Raw genomic sequence first — 22,021 nt, 5'->3', positions numbered from 1 at the left:
CAATGTCTATACAGGAGAGGGCGCTGTGGTCAAATGCTCAAACGCGTATATAACCACGTTCCATACCACACATTCTCTTTCTGACATGGACCGTTGACTTAAGTGGTGGCGATGCGTTCCCACGGCTTCTAGCGGATCCAAGCTGATCCGGTAGAAGAACCACTGGCTCTGCATTTCACCGACCATAAAGCAGTAATAATGAAGTCGAAACGGAACCCGGAACTCAGCACTACCTATGAGCAATAAAAAAAAAATCAGCACCATCAGCACTACCTATGAACAATATAATCAGTATCATCAGCACCACCAGAGCTTCGCCCCAATCAAGATCATTCACAGGTGGAGATGCTGCAATTTTTTATTGCCCGGAACCATCTATAACACGAAAAGGAGACTGTACTAAATTGGAGACAACACAACTGGGGCTGCTCCTTTAAATCTAGCAAAGTACAATGCCGGCACAAAATTCTCACTTTACGATTTATTTCCCAGAAAATACTAAAATAATGTGTCAGTTTGAAGTCAACTGAAATTTTGTCAAAATTATAACATGGGTAAATTGTAATTTGTTAGATCTGTAGAAAAAGGTTTCACTGCATTTCTTTGGGAAGTAATTTAGAAATAAAACATTTGAAAACACGTTACTAAAAAGCTATGAAATAGGAGAGCAAGACTGAAAGAACAAAAAATTCAATCATTTATAACATGTAGTTAATTTTTTCGTACATACCTCAGAGATGAAAAAATTGCCGCTAAAGCACTCATTTGCCCATGCAACATTCCACCCAGCCTCGGTGATGATTGCAAAGGAATAGTACCATTTTCTGGACACGTCATTGGTATTAATGGGGCATGCTTAAAGGGGCGGTGCAACGATTTTATGATTAAAAGAATTTGCATCTCGTCACTTTTACGTTGTTTATTGTGTCCCAGAGGATAGGGAAAACACCTCCTTCATTAAAAACGTCGCGATTCCTCTGCATAATCGCAAAGCAAAAGTCGAGCTTTTTCCCGCACCTGCAGCCCCAAGTGGCAGCCGAAGGAACTACGGCGGAAAGATTATGTGACCTGGCTCGGCCCTAAGCTGCAGCATAGCGCCCGCTAATGCACGCAGAGAGAGGGAGGGGAAGCGTCCTCCGAGATAGCACACGGGAAGCTACACGGCACTCCGAATGACGTCACTGGGAGTGCGACCAGGTGTGACCCTGAAGACTGGGAGTGAGTTGAGGGGTGCTCGAAATGCCAATCTTTATCTTTTTTTTACGCAACAACTAGGACACGCAGGCAAAATCGGTCTTCTGTTCTTTACTTCAGAAGTGTCAGGGGGCAACTTCCAAAAATCTTTGACCGAAGTCCGAAAATCGTTGCACCGCCCCTTTAAGAAGATATTGTAGCTAAATTCTAACATTTTTTTTTTTACGATTTCGGGCAGCACTGCAGGTCCAAACTGCACTAGTCACAAAAGAGTTCCTTCTTTTGCTTGATTATCTTTGGAACTTGACCTAGGATCAAAGGGGGTGGGTTTTTGGAGGGATATTAGGCACTTTTCACTGAATCTTAGTTCAATCAAACGACGCCAGGAAACCTCAATAGGTGCCTTGGCACTTTGCCAACAGTCCATGTCAAAGGGCTCCGCCATATCTCTGAAAGAAGATAAAAAAATACTGCTCCTCAATGGCCATGCCAGTCGTCTATGAAGAAGAACCAAGCAGGCCTCTAAACAAAGGGTCCCCATGGAGAATTTGGTTGGTTGCTGTTCTTTATTTAATGTCAAAAGAAGGACTTTCACCTGTTTATAATCATACCATGCTAGGACCAAAGAAAGGCGACAATTTCGGCTTTTGCACTAGCAATACTTGTAAGTGTTCCCAAAGAACTTTTTTTTTTCACCACGAGAATAAATTGTGTTGCCAAATGCTCAATCTCTGCTCAAATGTAGCACTATCGGTCTGGACCAATGCCAAACTTCCAGAACAATCAAATTATTTTGCTTAAAAGTCGCAAACGATTCTCTGAAAATTTTAATTGCAAAATCGAGCCCGTTCTTGGTAGTCGACGTCATTCAGCTCCGTGTATTTGTGGGCCTCGTCGGCCAACCTTTTCCCATTAAGAATTTCTGAAAATTGCTTACAACTTTTGGACCACTTAGCGGCAAGCTCTGAAACTTTGGCATCTGCTTCCGACCGCTAGAGCTACATTTGGGCGAAAACTCGGTGTTTGGCAATGCATAGTTTATTTTTGCAGGAAAAAGAAAGGCCAATTTTTTGGGGGCGCTGGGGAGGTGGGGAGGTGAGGACACCTTGCACATATCTTATATGGTGGCAGGGCAGAGATCAAACCACATATCACTTCGCTTAAACACCAAGGATATGTGCCAGCTGCAGGTATGAGGTGCAGCAATACGAGCCGGCCCAGCAACGTTCAGGCTGGGGTAGCACAAAAGCCTTGCAGGGAGACCCAAGTATGTCAAGTTGTTAAATAACACCTGAATGAACTTGTACATTTCCTTCTATCACAATGTGGCAGTCGATTTAATAACAGCATCCTGGAGGCACCCCATGCATCATTCTGCCCTTTTCAGTAGCACTTAACTGGGCCACCACTCCAACTGCTGACTGTACTCGGACAAATCTCCGAACTGACGGACAACAGCGTTACTCGTGCAGAACGTTTTTTGACGGCACTTATTGAACATGGCTTTCCTTTGAGCACAAGTAAATCACACTCGATGGAATAGTTCAGGCTTATGAACCTCCCTGACACGCCATTCTATCCAAACTTGTGAAAATCCATTCACCACGAACAACTTCAGGTCGGCCCATCCCAGCTCTATGGCAGGTTTGCCGCAATTTGATTTAGAAAGTTTCTTCAAAAGACAAAAACACTCGGAAACATTTTTTTTACTTTTATTTCACGTTTTTGACATTTGTCATTTCGTCATTTTTCGGTCAATTGCACGATAAATACCAAGAAATATGAACTCTTAACATTAGTATGCAAGTAGAAATGATGTTTTAATACAATATCTCATTTGCTTAGAAAACTTTCACATTAAAAAGTTTCCTGTTCAGGCACTCTGTAGTGGGCTTTGATTGACACAAACTGTTCCATGAAAGATAAATTACCTACAGTGGCAACATTGAATTTAAAATATTACAATCCAGTACAAACGTTTTCTTAATTATAAAGTTGAAGGTATAGCCATATCTAATCTATAAATCCTGGCAAATGGACAACTGATACGAGCATCAAAGGTAGCGGCGGTGGGAAATTTGGAATTGCTCCTTTATCTTGAATCTATATTTTCAGAAAGGCAAAAGAAGAAAGCATGAAGTCTGAGTTTCACAATTTCTTCCCTGCTCTTTGCAAAAACAGAAGGGAAAAAAATTCCAGGAAGCTCAAGCATTTTTTATGAGTTGTGAATGCGAAAGCATTACGTTCTGTCCCTAGCGTGTTGCGCCGCTGCTTGTTCTGCCCGCTGTGTATTCGGAGACTTGACAACGATGGTGGATTTCGCTGCCTGCCTCTTCGCTCATTTTGCTGCGTTCTTCCGAAGAGGGTATTCCAACTTACAGTCACAATTTGACTGAGCAACTGCTGCTTAAGAAAAGATATAAGCAATAGTTTCCACAGAATTGCTGCTCTGCAGCATGAACAAAGAGGAAAGAAAATTGTTACACCAGCATAAATGTCACATAACACAAAGGAAGTGGATTCCCTCTAAGCATTGAAACAAATCAGCAAGCTGCTTCCACCAAAAAAGAATGCCTAGACTAGCATCCTGCACCAATATACCCAAGATCCTCCAGTTTCGGTGGCAAAAGAACCTAATCGGAAATTTGAAAAAGGCATACACAAGATCAGGCACCAACGGATCGAACACTTCAACACTATACCTTGGCAGAGCTAACTTTGCAGCTGCAAGCTATTAACAACCAAATAACTGCTGCAATATTGCATCAATCGGTGGCAAAGGGCTCTCACCTAACCTATCTCGTTTCTCGTTGCACCACCTGAAGCCTGCCCATAAAAAACATTCCATAGTAAGCTTTTAGGAGCAAATGTCAACAAATGCACATTAAGATGTTGCAGTGAATAGTTCGGAGGTTTCATGTCGGATCAGGGTCATGCTTTGTGCAGAAATTACACTCATGTGATCCGACAACAATTGTCTTGGCTCGTACGCCAACATCTCCACGTGAAAAGACAAGTGTCAGTTCAACACCAGGATACAGAAGTCACTGATCCCTGTAGGAACAAACACTTCAAAAACAAGTTATAGTCGCTGGCACAGTACTTTAATGAGCCATTAACAGCTCTTGTGCCAAGCATGCGCTGAAGACGTGCACACCCAAAAACACTGATTCGAGTAGTTGGGGAACCAGCATGCCGCTTGCGGCCACAGTAAAGAAGCAAATCGAGGCCAGAATCCTTCGTAAGGAGCCGGCGTCTTTTTAAAGCACCGCAGTGAAAAGAATGCCGAGGCTCCTTGGGATCCCTCCGTCCCAAAACAAACGTCTGCCTCTGACATGCTCTTTACCTCCAGTGTCCCAAATTTAATAATCATCACAAGTAGTCCCTCAACCATCATCACTCAAAATGGCACTTCTACCAATAGCCAAAGGTGAATGTCAGAATCTGCCGGTGCTACAGATGCAAAATATTTAAACAATAAGGAACCGTTCAGAAAATTGACAAGCACAACAAATTATTAATATGCAAGGAATTCCAATATAACTTCAGGCTTTTAGCAAGAATATACAATATATTCCTGCGGTCTTTGCACACATAACGTCTCTCAACATGCTTATGATGATAACAAGATGACAAATTGAAACAGCCAGACCACTCCATGACCACATCTAGTCACTTTGGGGACTTGCATTAACCCGCGGTTAACGGTCATATTATCACCCTCAACAAGGTTCAACAACCTTTCAAATTTCACTCGCCCTTCAGTCAGTTTTCTACTATGTAGAAAGGTCAAATTGCATACTGCACACTTTAGAAATGGGAAGGCACATGGGGGAAATGCTAGTCTTGCATTAATCCTATTTATTTTGAACTAGGAACCTCACTTCCAAATCTCAAATTCAGGGCAATGAAGCCACCGATGGGCTAGGCATCTCACGGTTGCCCCATCTTCGGAACAAGCCCACCGCTCCCGTAGCACTTCCGTGCACGTACAAAGTCATAAGTCAAATTACACTAGACCTAGTACGCAAGTGCCAGGAAACATGGCAAGGTGCTCCGAGCGACGCAGCAATGAAGAGACCTACCATCACGTCCGGCCCGTTGGTGACCGCAGGTGGCCCAACCGCCCCTTCAAGTGTAAACTAACTTCAGAGTGATGCCGAAGGCACTCCTCCCAAAGATGTGCGAGTTCCCTCAAGCTCAAATGGGCTAGAAGAAACTTGTACACCGAATGGCCTTGCACATTATACAAACACGCATGTTCTACAAGCTCGCACTTCGAACAAACTTGAACGTCGTAAAAACTTGCACATTGTAAAAAATTGACATCGTACAAACTCGTAGCTCGAATGGCAACTCCGGCCACTGATGCGCAACCGCACCCAGTGGACACGGCTTACTCAGACGGCCCATTTGCAAGGCTCCTTCTTGTGAGCTCTCGCAGTGGCTGCGTCCAGAAGCCCCTTCCTGCAGCGCCAGCAGAAGAGCCGACGGCAACGCCAACAGGCAGCCACCTTGGCGAGGATGGCGCCACGCTCGAGACGTACACCACAGTCTCCGGGGCACACCAGGCGGTTCCGTGCGTCCTTGGACAACCATGCCTAAACAATGCAGGAAAGGTAAAATCAATGTTTTCCACACAACACGAGATGCAATATATGCCACGTGCAATCGCACTGCGCCGTCTCATGTGAGAAATCAAGCCAGTTTCTCTCAATGGTTATAACTACCTTAGCAAAAAACAGTGACCAGTACATTTAGTCAAGAGGACAACAAATTTCCCCCTATTGCATTTGGAAGTAGCTATAGACTGCAGTGGTTTTTCTTTTTTGCTGCTTCTGAGGCTTGCGGCCTCGTGTTCAACCTACCAGCTCGACTAAGAGGATTATCTCTGGCAGACAGAAAATCCTCTCCTTGTTTACTCTGGTGCGTTTGAGTTTGAAGAAAACCGGGGAGATGATGTGGAAAGGGAATGCAACCTCATACAGTCATTTCTTGTTATAACAAAATCGCTTTTTCTTATTATCACTTTTATCGAAGTTCAACGTGGTCCCGACCGAAATGCATGCCTTCTTAACCAGATTATTTTAAGTGTATCAGCAGCTGACCACTCCTATTACGAAGGCCGCGGTGCCAAAAGTCTACATGGAGGCGCACGGAGGCCCTCGCGTTCCCTCTCCCATCTCCACCGAGGCAAATGGCAAACTGGGAAAACGAAGTAAACGGGTGACAAAAAGCAAACAGCGCAGAGCTGGCAAAGCGCCACTTCTGATGCCAATGCGCCGACGCGGGGATGCGGGCAGGGAGCAGCGGGAGCGGCGTGAACATTTCCACGGCATACACTGTCCAACTCCTGTCAGAATCCGGTCAAGGGAGCGATGGAGCCCGGAGGAGATAATCCCTTCAGAAGCCCCCGATGCACGCGCCTGCATGGGTGTGCCTGCGGCATACTACACGCGTACCCATGCGTCGTATGTGAGATTGAGATAATTCGCCGGCCCAAGTCTGAAGTCCGAAGGACACTGTCCACCATTTTGCAAAACACCAAGGTATATTGGACAAGTTCGAGAAGTTCCTCATGCAGGAGAAAGCAGGCCCGCGACCCAAAAGTGAACGATCGCCAACTGCTTCGCGCACATAGAAGTTGCTCTTGCAAGCATGCTTGCCGAGCCGGCGCACGATTTCCTATGGCTGCAACGGTCTCAACAGAAGTGTGTGAAAACGTGTTGGCAAAGCCATCCAGGATAACTTTGATCCGTTCGCGCTTGTCGATGCGGATGTTCCTGTTGTAGCTCCTGCCACAAATGACACAATCGTAGACCTTGCGTGCGGCCAGGGTTAACACGAAGCAACGTCGAAGAGGCACCCCAGGAAACGCCGACGACTGCGGAGGCGTGAAACATCCTACGGCTGCTTCGAAACAAAGTGGAGTGCAGCAGCGGTGACAGTGTTCTTGCAATGCCTGGAGCAGTTCGAGGAGAAGTGATGCCCGGATGAAATTATTGGAAAACTCCACTTATTTATGGTTTATTGGTAAAGCTGCCGCGAGATGTTCATAACCAAGGTTTGTTTGATTAGATATACGGTCAGTGTTTCGCAGTGTTCCCAACCAACTTCAAGGCTGCTGACAGCGTTTTTTTACAGCGAAGCTGTATACCTCTACCCCGCCACGGTTTCTTTCGTGTCGTTGTCAACAAAGAAATCTCCAAGGCCATACAGCATAGAGTGCAGTATTCGTTTCAATAAAGGAAAAAAAATCACAAAACAAGCATCAAAACCGTATGATGGATGATAAGGCGCCTGTGAACAATGCGAAGCATGAGCATGAGCATGCGTTTCCCGGTACAGATTACGGTTGTGGCTGCTCTGGAAAGGGGTTGACGTCATTTGAAGCCTTAGTGTGACTCGTTACGCCAAGTGATTAGATACACCGGAATAGTGTGTGCGAAGCGAGATGACAACCATTCGGCAGGCATCGCGATCTACGCAAGGGATGAAGCTGGTGTCCAGCCATATGAACTCCAATATGACCGAGTCGACTGCAGAGATGTGTGCTCCATGAAAACTAGCGATGGAATCATACTTTTTACGGTCTACATCTCACCGAATACATCCAAATGTGACATTTGAGTGGCTCATGCGAACACACTTCTCCTCACTGTCAACAGATCAAGCCACACCGGTAATCACTGTCGGGGACTTTAATGTGGACATTTCGAAATCGCAAAACAAGTGGTTCATTCAATTTGTCATGGAAGAGTTTGCACTCATGTGCTTTACCAATGTAACTCAACCAACAACCTTTCATGGATCATGCATTGATCTAACTTTAGCTAAGAATCTCTTTACAGTGAGAACGGAAAATCTTAGCATGTATCACTGATCATAAAGCAGTTGTCAATATTGTTACAAAGGAAATAAAAAGTCTGTGCCACGTTGCATTGGGTAAATTGTTGTAGGTGTCGTTACAGCTTTGTTGGCCAACCACCTTCACAGAGTGGAATGGCTCTACAATTTTTGGCTCTATCGCTTTTATTGAATTAACGCTTATATAAAAAAATTTTTGCCGTCCCGCTGAGTTCGTTATAACGAGGGATTACTGCACATTTACTTTTTGCATAAAATATGATGCCTGTTCCATGACTTATGCCTGCGAAGTGTTCAATCTGAACGCTAATTTGGCAAAGTAAAAAAAAAAAAGAACCTCGTGTTCCTTTTTTATGAACCGCTTTAGAAGCTGCCATACAATGTGCTGGATAAGGGCCCATCCACTTATCTTCCAGAAGCTATCACAACTATTTTGGTGAAGCAAGAGACATTTCAGGGTCTCCAGACAGCAATAATTGTGCAAGAATGACAGGCTAAAATACTGATAGAAAAGTTTTATGCAAAAGGAGAACTCTATTTCTGCTTCAACATGGTGTAACAATGTAACATCATGCTCAACAGCACCTCACATTGCACAGAATGAATCAAACAAACAAAAACTGATAATGTTGCAAATTAAAATTAAACTTTGCGAACCAGATTTTTGGGCAAATTTCAGCTCTGTACTACCGCTGATTTTTGGAGTGTACTCCTTGCTAAGTATTCTCGTCATGCCGACAAGCGACAGAGAGAGGAGTTCTCGAAAGGAGATCTCTCGCGGATGCCAGGGACTGGCAGCCTACATATTGATAAGGGATCTAGCTTTTCTGGGGTTGAACAAGCTAAGTTTCTTAGCGAAACGTTGGCTGTTAGTGTGAAGCCTTCGACGGAAGTTTCCTCTCGAGTTCTTCCTACCAGGTTCCGCTAACTTTGTGCTCTAAAAAAAGAGGGCGGCTGACAGAGTACACTCACCTTAGTAGAAGCACCCCCTGGCGCAGCCTGTGCCCTGTACGTATCGCAGGACATGCCGTAGTGATACAGGGAACCACACCTGCGGGGAAGGGGAAGTAGCAACAGATAAAATCTTTGCCTTATCTCAAGAGCATCATTCTATGTATAATAGCAACCACACCCCGTCCTCTATAAAAAAAAATGCAGGGACAACAGTGACAAGGAGAGAACGTGAAAAGATGCATTTACCATTCTCTTCTTCCGAGCCTGGTCTCCACTGTTCAATCATGATCACGCATCACTAAATCACTAGAGCTACTGGTATTTCCCTTTTACCCAAAACCTGGTCAAAGTACAGTGGAACCACATTAATTCGTGTTTGTAAGGCCATAAAAGATATTTGTATAAAGTGGGTTTCTAAGCTGCTCAGAAAGGAGGAAATGGTAAAAATCAGACACGGAACTTCAATGCTTAGGCTTGAAAAAGTTTACTGGAAATGTGCTGTAATAATCCGACAAGTCATCAACGTGGACTTGCCACGTCCTGCTATTTCGCGGCGCACAAGGTGTTTCTAGCAAGTGAGCCAGGTGCACCATCTCAGAACTGCCACCTTTGCATTTAGCGAGGCTGTGGACCAACTAGCGACCCCGGTCGGTATCAATAAACCACCACCCTATTCCGTCGTGTGGCCGGAGCTTCCTATGCTCGCCGACAGGGCAAAACCGGCACGGCGTCTTTTTTGGATGCCCGGTTTCCACCATGCACTCGTTGCCTTCCGCCGTGCTTTCGCTGCGCGTGCACGCTCACGAGACACTGAAGTGTTATCGAAGGTATGAAGGTTGTGCTGAAGGCAGGACTAGTGAATAACCCCGTCATAGTGGGCCAAATCCCTTATTCTTTTGTCATAGGGTTCATTATATACTTTAGAGAAAAAAGTTTCATGCATTTCAACCCCTTCAGAACAGCGGAGCATTGGTCCCGATGGTCCCATATTGCAGACGACTCTTTAAAGAGATACGTCAACAAAATTTGAAATATACCTTTCGTGTTCACAAATAGGCTGAATATGATCCACAATAGCCGTAGATGACAATCGAAAGTTTGTATTTTGAACCTGATGGCTGTATTTTTCGTTATAACCGCCCTTTCTGGCAAACGCTCGGAGAGCAGCCAGCTGAGGGCACGCCACATCTGCTGCAATCATGACATAGTTTGTCTCGAGACCTTACGTCCAGACGCAGCGAATGCCTGCGAGCTGTCCCAGCCAATCCCGCTCTGTGGACGTAGCCCGCGATATGCTTTCCACGCGTCGCTGTGCCCCCTCTCCAAGGTCCCATAACCTTCACACGGCCTGGAATAAATCCCGATGGCTCGTATCATCCGCTCAAAGCAGCCGAAGCACACCGGCGATCGGGCCACCGCAAGTAACCCCAAAGCCGCCTTTGTACGAATTTTGAGTGACGGGTTAATTTTCTATATTCTTGTAGAGGGACAATAGCGACTTCTGGGACACACAAAAGAGATTGTCTTGGGGAGAGAGGAGTTCCTCCTTCAGCTCTTCTCTCGCCGTAGCCAAAGGCGAGACAGTTACCGTTAGGGATGTCGCGAACCACCCTAGGTTCGATTTCGAAAGGTTTCGATATTTGCGAAGCGAACTGAAGTTCGATTTCGAAAAATTTCGATATTTTCGTACCGACCGAGGTTCGATTTCGAAAAATTCGCAACTTTTGTCCACAGCGGAGTTTCGAAATCGAAAAGTTCGAAGCTTTCACGGTTTCTAAAATTTCGAATTCGATTATATCGAATATTTTTTTACTTCAGGTTCGATAAATTCGAAGATTTCGAAATTCTTTGTAAAAAAAATTCGAAAACTTCGAACGCTTCGAATTTTTATAGACATGAAGTTCGAACAATTCGAAGATTTCGAATTTTTTTTTCATAAAGTTCGAAAAGGTCGAAGGTTTCGATTCTCTTTTAACGCTAAATTAAAAAAAAAAAAAAAAAAAAAAAAAAAACTTTGAAGATTTTGAATTTCTTTCTAATCCAAGTTTTCAAAGTTCGAAGTCCGATTTTCAAGTTTTTCCACAGTTTCAGTTTCAAATAACGTTTCCACGACTCACCGGTTTTCACAAAATCAAGTTTAGAAAAGTTAGGGTGTGATATCTAGATCCTGCGAAGTTGTTCAGGCAATTAAATGAGACGAAGAGTGTCCCGGACGTGCTAGAATATTTGCCAGTGCAGAATTGTGACCGCCAGCCCGGGGGGGGGGGGGGGGGGGGCCTTTAACCTGCATCACGCAGTAGTGATTGCACGAACACACTGTTTTACGAGACTCTTCCAGTTCGAAACGGCCAGGGGCGAGCAGGAGGTTGAGGCTCAGAAAAACCGTGAAGCGACCTGGCAAACTAGCTCGTTACCCCTTGCACGCTGGTAGTAATCCGATCCGGTGAAGTTTATAATTGTCCTGGAGGTTTATTTTCTGGGACGGAGGAATCGCCTCGCAAAAAGCACAAAAGCCGACACAACTCGAGGTCGAGGAGCGTTCTACCATACAAGTGGCGCCGGAAGAGGAAAAACGGGGGGAAAGAGGGCGTGGTCGAGCTTATTTTAATCTGAAATTATTTATGCATATGTATAGCTAATGTCGCTCTTCACTGCATAAAAGGTTGCGTAGATGGTCATTGTTAGAAACTCGTTGTCAGAAGGCACTGCTCGTCACATGCTTAGTGGTTCGGAAGTTCAAAGCTGTCTTTTCGACCTAAACACCTGTGCCGATAGTAACAAAAGAAAAAAAAAAAAAAGAATAAATGCGGGAATAAAAAGCAGGAGAGAAAAAAAACTATCAAGAATTCGTCGGAAGTGTTCTATTCTTGAATATTCAGAGGTTCAGAACTTCGAAACAAGTTTCTTTTACCAAAATGTGTACAGGCTAAAAGAAACACGTCCCAGGAACGTGAAGCGAAAAAAAAAAAAGTTTTCTTTTAATGACGTGCTGAACTTGAACACTACTAGAAATCTTCTCCCATGAGTTAATTTATTCCTTAACGTGAAAAAACAATAAATATATTATTTTGTATTCTGCAGATGGCAATGATATGTACTGTCTGTGGAGTTAATTTAAATGCGATACCTCAAACAACTTAGACGAAAATAAATATCAAGTTTAGGTCATAATTGCATGCAGCTACATGTTTGGACATTTCTTCGAAACTCACGTTGAATAACAATAATCACATCTTAAGACGGCACTTACCTAGGCTATACATAGATCACTCTTAAAAAAGTATAACTTATCTACCATGAATAGCTCCGGCTGCAGCGTGCTTCAAATCTGGCACAAACGATAATCGTCAAAAACCCGTCGTCCTTCCTCGCCCCTTTGGGGATTTATTTTGCCAGAACATTGAAATAAACGACATTGTCTTTCGTAAGGAACGCAGCACCGCGTGTAAAAGTTCGAGAAAAAAAAATTACGAAAATGTACCCCACTACTTGAAATCAAAGGAAACCGTCCGCCGGTCTTTCGAAGTTCGACGAACGTCGAACTTTTACCCTAAAAGTTCGAAGTTCGTCGAACTTCTGACTTTTCAGAATTCGAAAGTTCGAAACTTTTCGAATTCTCTTGATAAATAAGTTCGAAAGTTCGAAATTCATCGAATTTTTTGGTCAGTCAAGTTCGAAAGTTCGACAAGCATCGAACCTTGCAGCGCAATAAATTCGAAAGTTCGAAAAAGATCGAATTTTTGAGCGTAATAAGTTCGACGGTTCGAAAAGCGTCGAACTTCTTAGCTTAACAAGTTCGAAAATTCGACCTCCGTCGAATTTTACGATATAGACAATTCGAAAAATCGAAATCTTTCGAACCTTTCGAACCGCCTGATTCGATCATCGAAACTTCGATTCGAAAAAAGTTCGCGGCATCCCTAGTTACCGTCATTACCTGTCAAGGTTCCTAGACGGCCATTACAAACGAGGCGTTAGCAACATCCACCAGGTGCTCTTTGCTAATTGTTTAATTTGTTTAAAATTCCTTTTCGTGTCTTTTTCAACAAGAGATTGGTGTGTCTGATGTAATAATGCTCCATTGAACATGAATAGACCAAGAAATAAGCACCAAAATTTCACTGTAGTATCCCTTTGATACAGTGCAATACATTTATAATAATAATGAGAAAACCCAAAAATTCAACCGTTATCACCGATTATCGTTGTGTCTGGACTAGAAACTGAGCGTTTCTAGTCTAGAAAATTTAGAAACTGGTTGTTATACGCAGTACATTGTTATATCTGGTATCGTTATATGTGGATTGCACTGTATACACAAAGGAGGACGAAAGCATCACTTGCAAGGTCCATATACACAGAACTCTCAATTGAGCAAACGACGGTTTAACAAATATTTCAGAATAACAAACTTTAAAAAAATTCCCAGCGATTTTCCCAATTCATTTTATGCAAAAATGTTTCAGTTAAACGAATTCGAAATAGCAAATATTTTAGTTAAACGAACTTGATCGGTGGACTTAGGCTTATTTTTGCAATCAGTTTAACGAAGTTTTGTGCTCTGCAGTGCTGGCGTAGCCGATGCCCGCCACCACCGCCTCTGCAGCGGCGCCGTATCACCGCTGGAGTCTACAGCACCGCCGAGGCAAAGTGGCGGTGAGGTAGACGAAAACAAACCACGTGGTGCGTCTGTTTTTTCTTTGTCATGGGTTCCATTCGGACATCTTAGCTTTGGGTAACAACGGCAGGACGGCAGTTTGTGCACCCACTTTCGTACTGAGTACGACGAAACGGAAGCAGTTGTCTCTATCAGACAAGCTCAAAATCCTGCAGCGTCTGGACAACGGTCAAAAGCAAGTGGACGCTGCGAAGGACTATGGGATGCCACCGTCGACGTTGTCAACGATAGTGAAGCAAAAGTCGAAGCTTGAAGGAGAAACTGCGTTCAATCCCAACAAAAAACAACTCCGCACGGGATATTTCAAGCCAGTGGACGACGCCATTGCGGTATGGCTTCGTCACAGCAACAAGCTGTGCCAAAGGAAGTGCAAAAAAAAACATACTCTCTGGACAGCTTTGCTACTTCATGCGCTTTAAGAATGCCGGTACAAATGAAAATTACAGATTTTTTTTTTCAAAATGAGAATGGCAGCAACGTAACTGTTATGTATTTTGTATATGTACATCAATGTATATGATTCCATAGATTGCATTTCACAGTTTTGACTCGATGTATGCTGTGCCCTATGCTGTTCCATATTCAAGTGAATATACAGTAGACTCCCTTTAAGGGGGGACACTGGCTAGAGGCTGAACTACTCAAGTGATTGGAATGAACTTTGCAGGGGAGATTTAACTTCAGATGTAGGCGTACTGTGCAAACTTTGAGCTCTCTAGGACAACTTTACGTACCTGCATATGAAGATGTGTCACTCTTCGTTAAGAAACCTATGATATGCAAATGAAGCTATTAAGCATCATTTTGACCGCTTGAATATAAAGTGGAAGATGTGGGACTTCGGGCTATCTAGCTTTTATAACTCAAATGTAAATATTTCAGGAAGAGTGATTACCTCAAAATATGAGATGCATATTTGTCCTATGTCGATTTTTGAAAACATAGTTTTTTTTTTCAATGTAAACTCTATTTAAAAAAAAAAAAGCAGATAGCCCGATTCCCCAGTAAATTTCAGTTCAGAAAGATTTTGATTGTGGTACCAAAAAAATTTTACCTTCGAACAAAAGATTCTTTCGTATGAAATTTGCAGCAAAAAGTGAAACTGAGGAAATTGCATTCAAACATTGAACTCCATTACTTCGTTACTGCCTCACAATGTGCTGAAAATATTTTATATCAACGGAACTATTTGGCTCATGGTTATGAAATTTAGTTTAAGGGTATATAATTAGTTTCTAAAACCAAAAACCTCTATATTGAAAAATGGATTTTTTCAAAAAATTTTGGAACTTGGGTCTTTCCTTCAGACGAACACGAAGGGACCTTGAAAATTTGTTAGACTTATCAGATGTTTGTCTTAACAGAAGTGCCCTAATTATTGTGCTGGGCATGTCTAAATTGCTGTTGACCAATAAACTCAGGATGAAAAGGACTACAATAAAGAGATACTTAAAAAGGGACATTTATTTGGCTTACCATGCCAGAAGAAGAAAAAAAAAGTTTCACACACCACTGCTGGGGGAACCTATCCGTTTGTTGATTTTTGACTGCCTCCTCCTCTGCGCAAATCAGTGTCTTGTGATGAAAGACGACATGTGGCCAATGTTCCTGAGAAGACCTTCAGAACCTTCTTGTTCCAGGAAGAACTGCAGTAGCACACTTACAGCAGCATCTGCTGCATCAAACGTCACTGGTGGTGCTTTTGACGCAACATCTTCACTGCCGTGTTCGTCATCATCGACGTTTGCAGGCGGCTCAAGCACTTCCTCAATCAAAGTTTCTATACTCTCTGCTCTGCAAGTAGCCACAAAGTCATCAACGGCAATGCATGCCGCCCAACAAAACACCGCTACAGTTCAATGACGAAGCCAGGCTGGTGTCCTCTAGATCAGTGTCCTCCGACAAGTCCTCACATTCACATGGGGCTTCTAGTGAGCAGCTATGCCTTATAAATCCAGCAAGGCAGAAGCAGCTTACAATTGTAGCTTCAGTGACCTGATCCCAGGCATGAAACAGAAGATGGAGGGCACTCAAGAGATTCACCGAGTACTCTTTGCCATTTTCCATGCACAGAAGCATTCGTTGAAGCAGCGATCGTCGATAGTGCCTCTTCAGAGAACTGATTACCCCTTGGTCCATGGGCTGCAGTTTTGCAGTTGAGTTTGGGGGCAAGACCTCAAGCCAGGTAGCCAAAAGTCCGCTGACCTCCCCGTGCCCGGTACAGTTATCAACAAAAAAGAGGACCTTCTTTTTTTTTTTTTTTTCTTTTCCTTTACAAAGCGGCGATCCACCTCGCACAGCCACTGCTCAAAGAGTGCTTGGGTCATCCATGTCTTGAAGTTGGCCGTATAGCTCACCGGCAAAGTTTTCACGTTCTTGAAGCAGGGTGGAGACTTGGCCTTGCCTAATATTAGAAGTCGGAACTTGTCAATACCGCTCATATTAGCACCAAGGAACGTGGTAATTCGCAGCTTGCTGTGCTTGCCTCCGGTGCACACGTCGCCAGCAAACAACAGCGTTTTCTTTGGAAGAAGCTGGTAATACAGCGCAGTTTTGTCAACACTGTAGATATCACCTGGCTCATACTCTTCTAGCAAAAGCGTCATCTTCGTTAGCCTCCAGTCGTCACAAGGCGCTTTGCCAACGGCCAAGGCCTCCCCGCCGATAGAGCGAAACACCAGTCCGTGTCGCTTTCGAAAACGATCAAGCCCCCCCCCCCAGTTGTCGCTACATATAAAATCTATGTTCAAGCGCTGTGAAATTTCCTCTACTTTGGTGCACAAGATGGTTACATTTGCAGGCAACTTGTCACTCCGTGCTCGCCGAATCCACGCGATGAGAACTGCTTCCAGGGTTCCATGTGCGGCTGTGCGCATTCTCTTTCGCTTTGGTGCGAAGTCGGAGTGACGAGGGATACCACCCGTATCCCTCGCCACTCTGGCGCCCTCCTTCTCCCCCCTTCCCGAACACCGCAGTGGCGCCTACATCAGTGCAGTGCCATCGCGAAGGGGACCTATGGAAGTTCGAGTTAACCAAAATGCATGCGCAAAGCGGTTTGTGTTAAACAATTTTTTTTTTTTTTTCGTTGCGCTGGGAAATTAATTAAATCTTCTTACTTTGTTCAGCATATCTGTGAATTCAGCTTAAGCGAGTTTGCTTTAACGGGAGTCTATTGTGTTCAGTTTAGTGAACTTTCAGTTAAGTGAACTATTTCCTTGGGTCCCTTGAAGTTCGCTCAAGTGAGAGTTTACTGGACCTAGTGTTTTTCTAGCTTTATTTCGTAGTAAAACACTGACATCAAGCATAGCATAAGACAAATGAAGTTGGCAAGCACTCAAGCACCTTCAACTCGTTGCAGCAAGATGAACATAGCTAATCCATTGTCTTTCTTTTTCTCCCCATCTGTTGCTCTCTCTCCCGCTCTTTCTCTCGGAACCATCGATGTCCGCACTTACAACTTGCCGCGTTCTGCTCCCATCTTTAGACCCCTAACCGTCTTTTATGGCCAGAATGCCAGTGAGTAAAAAGGCACCTGAAGCAGACGGGGTTGCTGCAGCAGGGGCATGCGGTCGCCTCGCCGAGCTTCATGGCCCCCTGGTCCTCCGCAGACAGCTTGGAGTCCCAGATGAAGTCGCACTCAGGCGTTGGGCAGCTCTGCCAGCGGCCACTGCCTTCCACCACCGTCCCTTTGATGGATCTCCGCACCAGGGCACGCAAGACTTCCGCGTCATTACCGCTCGTCCGGTGGATGTCGGCTATGGCCCACGGCTGGCCGCACTCCTGAAATAGGATTTTAGGGGTTCGCCGTATCTTCTGGTGCATTAGACCTATTCGCGGCGAGAAGTTTCGGTGTCGTCATCTAGCGGAAGCCTGGCACAACACAAGGCCTCCCGACCCTCTCAACACCGCCGCCACTTCTCAGAGCTGAATGGGCTTTTGTTCAGCCTCACTCTTTTTTAGAGCGCAGCTCTTAGGCGCCCGTTTCCGGCATGAGCGGCATCACCGTCGCCGTTGGCGTAACCGCGCGGTGCATTATGGGTAAATTTTTTCGAAGGGACCCGAGGTCCTCCTGAAGGAACCCGAGGTCCTCCCGAAGGAACCCGAGGTCGTCCCGAAGGAACCCGAGGTCCTTAGGGAGGACCTCGGGTCCCTTCGGGAGGACCTCGGGAGGACCTCGGGTTTCTTCGGTAGGACCTCGGGTTCCTTCGGGAGGACCTCTGGAGGACCTCGGGTTCCTTCGAGAGTTGCATGCAACAGGCTGCATGCAACTGGCATACAACGAGTTGTATGCAACCTGTTGCATGCAATCCACGTTGCATGCAACCTGATGACGTCATCGTCATCCGCATCGTCATCATCACTGATGACGTCATTGGCATCCGCATCGTCATCGTCATCATCACTGATGACGTCATCAGTGACGTCACTGATGACGTCATCAAATCGTCATCGTCAAGGTCACGTAACCCCCGGAGGTCACGTGACCCCTCGCGGGCATGTGACCCCTGAGGTCACATGACCCCCTAAGGTCACGTGAACCCCCTGAAGTCACGTGACCCCCTGAGGTCACGTGACCCCCTTGACGTCACCAGACCTCCCATGAGGTCACGTGACCTTAAGGAGTCACCTGTCCCTCAGTACGCTTCCATCCTCCTCAAGAGCTGCGCTCCAACCGGCGTTACAGGGAATTCTAAACGGCTTTCATTTTTTTTTTCTTAACATGTTTTTGCATTTGTTCCGGACGATCACAAATTCTGCGTCTGGCAAGTCTTCATCCCCGGCTTCAATGCTGCTGACTGAAGTGTTTTTGCTTTTGTCCTGGGCAAAGCACAGTGAAGACATCCATTTTTAACTTGCTAATAATTTAAATTTAGATTCTTTCTTTTTATTCTAATTGACGATTTCAGAAAAATTCCTTGTGCCACTTCCTTGGAGAACAATCAATGGCACCATTGTGGTCCGGGTTTCCTGTCTTAAGATAAACTTTCTGGTTTAATATCCCAATAGTTGCATGTTTAAAAAATCAGGGGCAGTTCTGCAACTATTTCCTTTTATACAAATCCTGGACTTTACCAAGCTTAATAACATTATTAGGGGTGTGCGAATATTGAAAAGTAGTTATTTAATCGAATTAATAAAAAAAAGCCGAACATCAAATCAAATATTGAATAGTGATTTTATTTGTAGGAAATTTTAAAAGTGTGCTGTAAATGAGAATATTATATGTGCAGAGTATGTGCCTGGTGCAGAATATGCATCTCGTATGGTACAAAAGATAAAATGTTAACAAGTTCTGGTGAAAAAAGAAAAAAAAACAGCTGCTGATGGACGTGGGGCACTAAAGATCCAATTTTATGGTGCAAACATAATCTATCTACCCTAAGCGTCACAAAAAACTTGAAGGTATAGCCACGCATGCCTTTTTTTCTTGTTAAAAGCATGACCTAACACTGCGACATGCCCTTCTTTTATATCTGTATATCTCAGAAAAGTGGCTTTTTGCAATGTTTGGTTTCAATGTTAAGGGGGGACACTACCCAATAGGGTTAACTTTTTAACGTATGGCTTAATATGAATGAAATTTAGAGTATATACTGGAAGTTGCAAGGCAGAATGCAGTGCAAAGTTTCATCAGTGTACATGAGTTGTAAATTAACTTGTAGTAATTTTTATCAGGAACACACCGACTTTGTTTAGGAAAACTATCGTTAGGAAACTAATGTAATACCAAACATTTTTCCACTCTAGATCTCTAGCAGAATGCCTAGGGAGTTCAGCTGTGAAAAAAAAATTTCCAAAAAGGAATTTACTTCATGCTAACATCGCAGTGAAAAATCAAATAAATTTTCTTTGCCTTTTATGTCAAGCACAAAATCTTAACATCTTTTATAAAAGACATCCACAAAGTCAAAAAACAATTCCATAGTTGCACTGCCCATAAAATTCCACTTGGGAAAAGCAATAAGCGAGTCTTTCCTCTTGTCCTATTAACAAACAATAGTTTTCCTAAAATGAAGTTTATGCCAAAATGTGGAACGGAGAAAAATGTGTTCAAAGTGTTCCAACCCCTACCTTTTTTTAGCTTCAATGGACCGAAAATAATTTACAAAAAATTAACTATGCGCTGTAAACTAATGAAACTTTCTGGGAATACTCTCCAGGTGCTGGTGGATGTAAATATGACATTTTTCAAAATCAATTTTTTTTGCAGAAAAAATTTTTTTTGGGTAGTGTCCCCCCTTAAGGGCAAAAGATGGCATTTGGGATTTTATTTTATATAAATAAACAAATAGGTGTTAAGTCCGAGTAAGCAGGCATAAACAATATATGATCTGAAGGTAGGTGGCGCAAGTCGCCGTATGACAGACGCTATGCATCCATTCCTCCGTCCATCTATCCTGTTTTAGAGAGCCTAGATTTAAAAGAGGGAGCAAGAGAAACTGAAACCACGAAGACGGCTCCTGCGCAGATTAGTCGTAAGTCCGTAAGTGAGAGTGCGTGTGTATTGGTGTTGTCGTGTGGAAAGAAGGCGAGCAAACGGAAGAGCAACGACGCCTGCCTGATAGACACTTTCGTCTTTTCGTCACCTTCTCACAGTTTTTGTATTTCAAACACAGCTATTGAGCGGTTGGAACCCCTCTCAAATTCACGCACACAATTTTTCCGTTTCGTTTCGTTCCGAATCCGAACTTGCAGCTTGCGGTTCCAATACAACGACGACGACAACTCGGCTGGTTTCATCGGCATGGTTAACGCAGTTTTCTTTTTGTGATCTTGCAGTCGCCGATTTCTGTGAGTGTGGCGTGTTCTACATCAACACTTCAATTTGAAACGAGGGGCATTACTTGTGAAAAGAATTAGGCATGGCGTGGAATTCTGGCTTTCCAACATTCCTCTTTGGAAGCGGCACAAACGGGATGTTCTGGTTGCGATTCGAGGTTAAATTATGTCATGAGCGTGATTAAATCTGCGTGCTATAAAGTTTGTGGCGTTCGTTACTTCTCATTTTTCTAACCTGTGCGTTATATTTTTGTGGAATGGTAGGATCAAAAAGAGTTTCTCACATGATCTGTCTAACATCATTGCGCTAAGATGAGGAGAAAAAACGCCTAATTTGTCAGCTGCGCGCGTCTTTGGCCGAATATACTAAATATTCCAGTGACCAAATACTGGGAATTCAATTCACACATCGAATTATTCGAGAACTTGCTATCCGATTCGAATTTGTATATTCGAGTATTTGCACACCCCTAAAAATTATCAGCAGCACCACGTTTATTATTTTGGTCATTATGGTGAAGAAGTGAATGCTCCCAGCATATAAAGTGTGGATGACAATAAGTTTTGACAGAGTAAATGCAGAAAAATGTTGCATTCTGAAGAGGCACACAGTTTAAAAGCCCAACTTGAATTAAAGACAAAACGAAAACAAACCATTATACACAATAAAAATTAAAAAAAAAAATAAAAACATAGGCAAGCTTTTAGTGGAAATTGTTTTGTCAAATTATCTTTCTCGACGAGTCGTTTCGTTAAGATTGAGCATTTGAACTAACAAATCATTTGGTCGAGAACTAATGCTTCAATCGCAGCAAATTTGAGTCGTTACACAGATGTGAATTTTATGTGATGATCAGAATGACAATATCATTAAGAAAGGAAATGCAGAACTTTTTTATATCTGACCTGCGAGTGAAGAAAGCACTTCTGTAGTCCAGTTATAATTACTGTCAATAAAACGCAACAAGAATTAAGATCACAGCCAATATTTTGGGACATTACACAACATTTTGTTCTGCTGGCCATAAGCCGTCTAGAATAATTAACACTCGTAGCAGTGAGCGTAAACGTTCAGCAACGCACCTTTCATTGCAAGAAAAAAAAAAAATCCCAATGGCGTCTACATGTAGGCGAAATAGTGAAACGTCCAGCATACCAAGTTGCTTCTATATTTCTCTATCACAACACTGCGCTGCAGCTGCTGCACCGTAAGAAAGGCAAGAGTTTGCTTTGGACAAGATAAAGAAGATTCTTTATTCTTTCATCTTTGCAGCGCGACAGGTGACACGGACAACACGGAGAAAGAGGCTCAGGTGCGGGGAAAAAGAATTGGCAGGCCATCGGATTATCGTTTTCGCGGAGTACCCCCAATGGAATCCGTATGGAGGACGACAGATGTTCAAGAAGAAAAGCAAAACATAATACGAAATACAACACGATTCGTCATGAAAGCATCTGATAAGTGGTCTGAGCACGCTGTCGTGCTCACCCACACTTTTTTTGCCCGTTTTAATATCATATATACTTCCTCAGTTGTTTTTCTCTTAG

General features: G+C 43.7%; 1 protein-coding gene across 1 annotated transcript in view; it reads right to left on the bottom strand.

Moving 5' to 3' along the window:
• Positions 1-2,890: 2,890 nt before the first annotated feature.
• The window catches only part of LOC115325873 (ATP-dependent RNA helicase DEAH12, chloroplastic), a 48,492-nt gene continuing 29,361 nt past the window's right edge, over positions 2,891-22,021 (bottom strand). Inside the window, exons 5-7 of the mRNA XM_029986570.4 lie at positions 17,226-17,473; positions 9,034-9,112; positions 2,891-5,795 (exon numbers count right to left, since the gene is read on the bottom strand). Coding sequence (XP_029842430.2) covers positions 5,595-5,795; positions 9,034-9,112; positions 17,226-17,473 — 528 coding nt within the window. The 3' untranslated portion in view covers positions 2,891-5,594. The remainder of the gene's footprint in view (positions 5,796-9,033; positions 9,113-17,225; positions 17,474-22,021) is intronic.

Source organism: Ixodes scapularis, unplaced genomic scaffold (genome assembly GCF_016920785.2).
Source record: "Ixodes scapularis isolate PalLabHiFi unplaced genomic scaffold, ASM1692078v2 PGA_scaffold1__304_contigs__length_218370807, whole genome shotgun sequence".
Classification (NCBI taxonomy): Eukaryota; Metazoa; Arthropoda; class Arachnida; order Ixodida; family Ixodidae; genus Ixodes; species Ixodes scapularis.
Note: the sequence above shows the minus strand (reverse complement) of the source record. Positions and strands in the feature narration are given on the sequence as shown.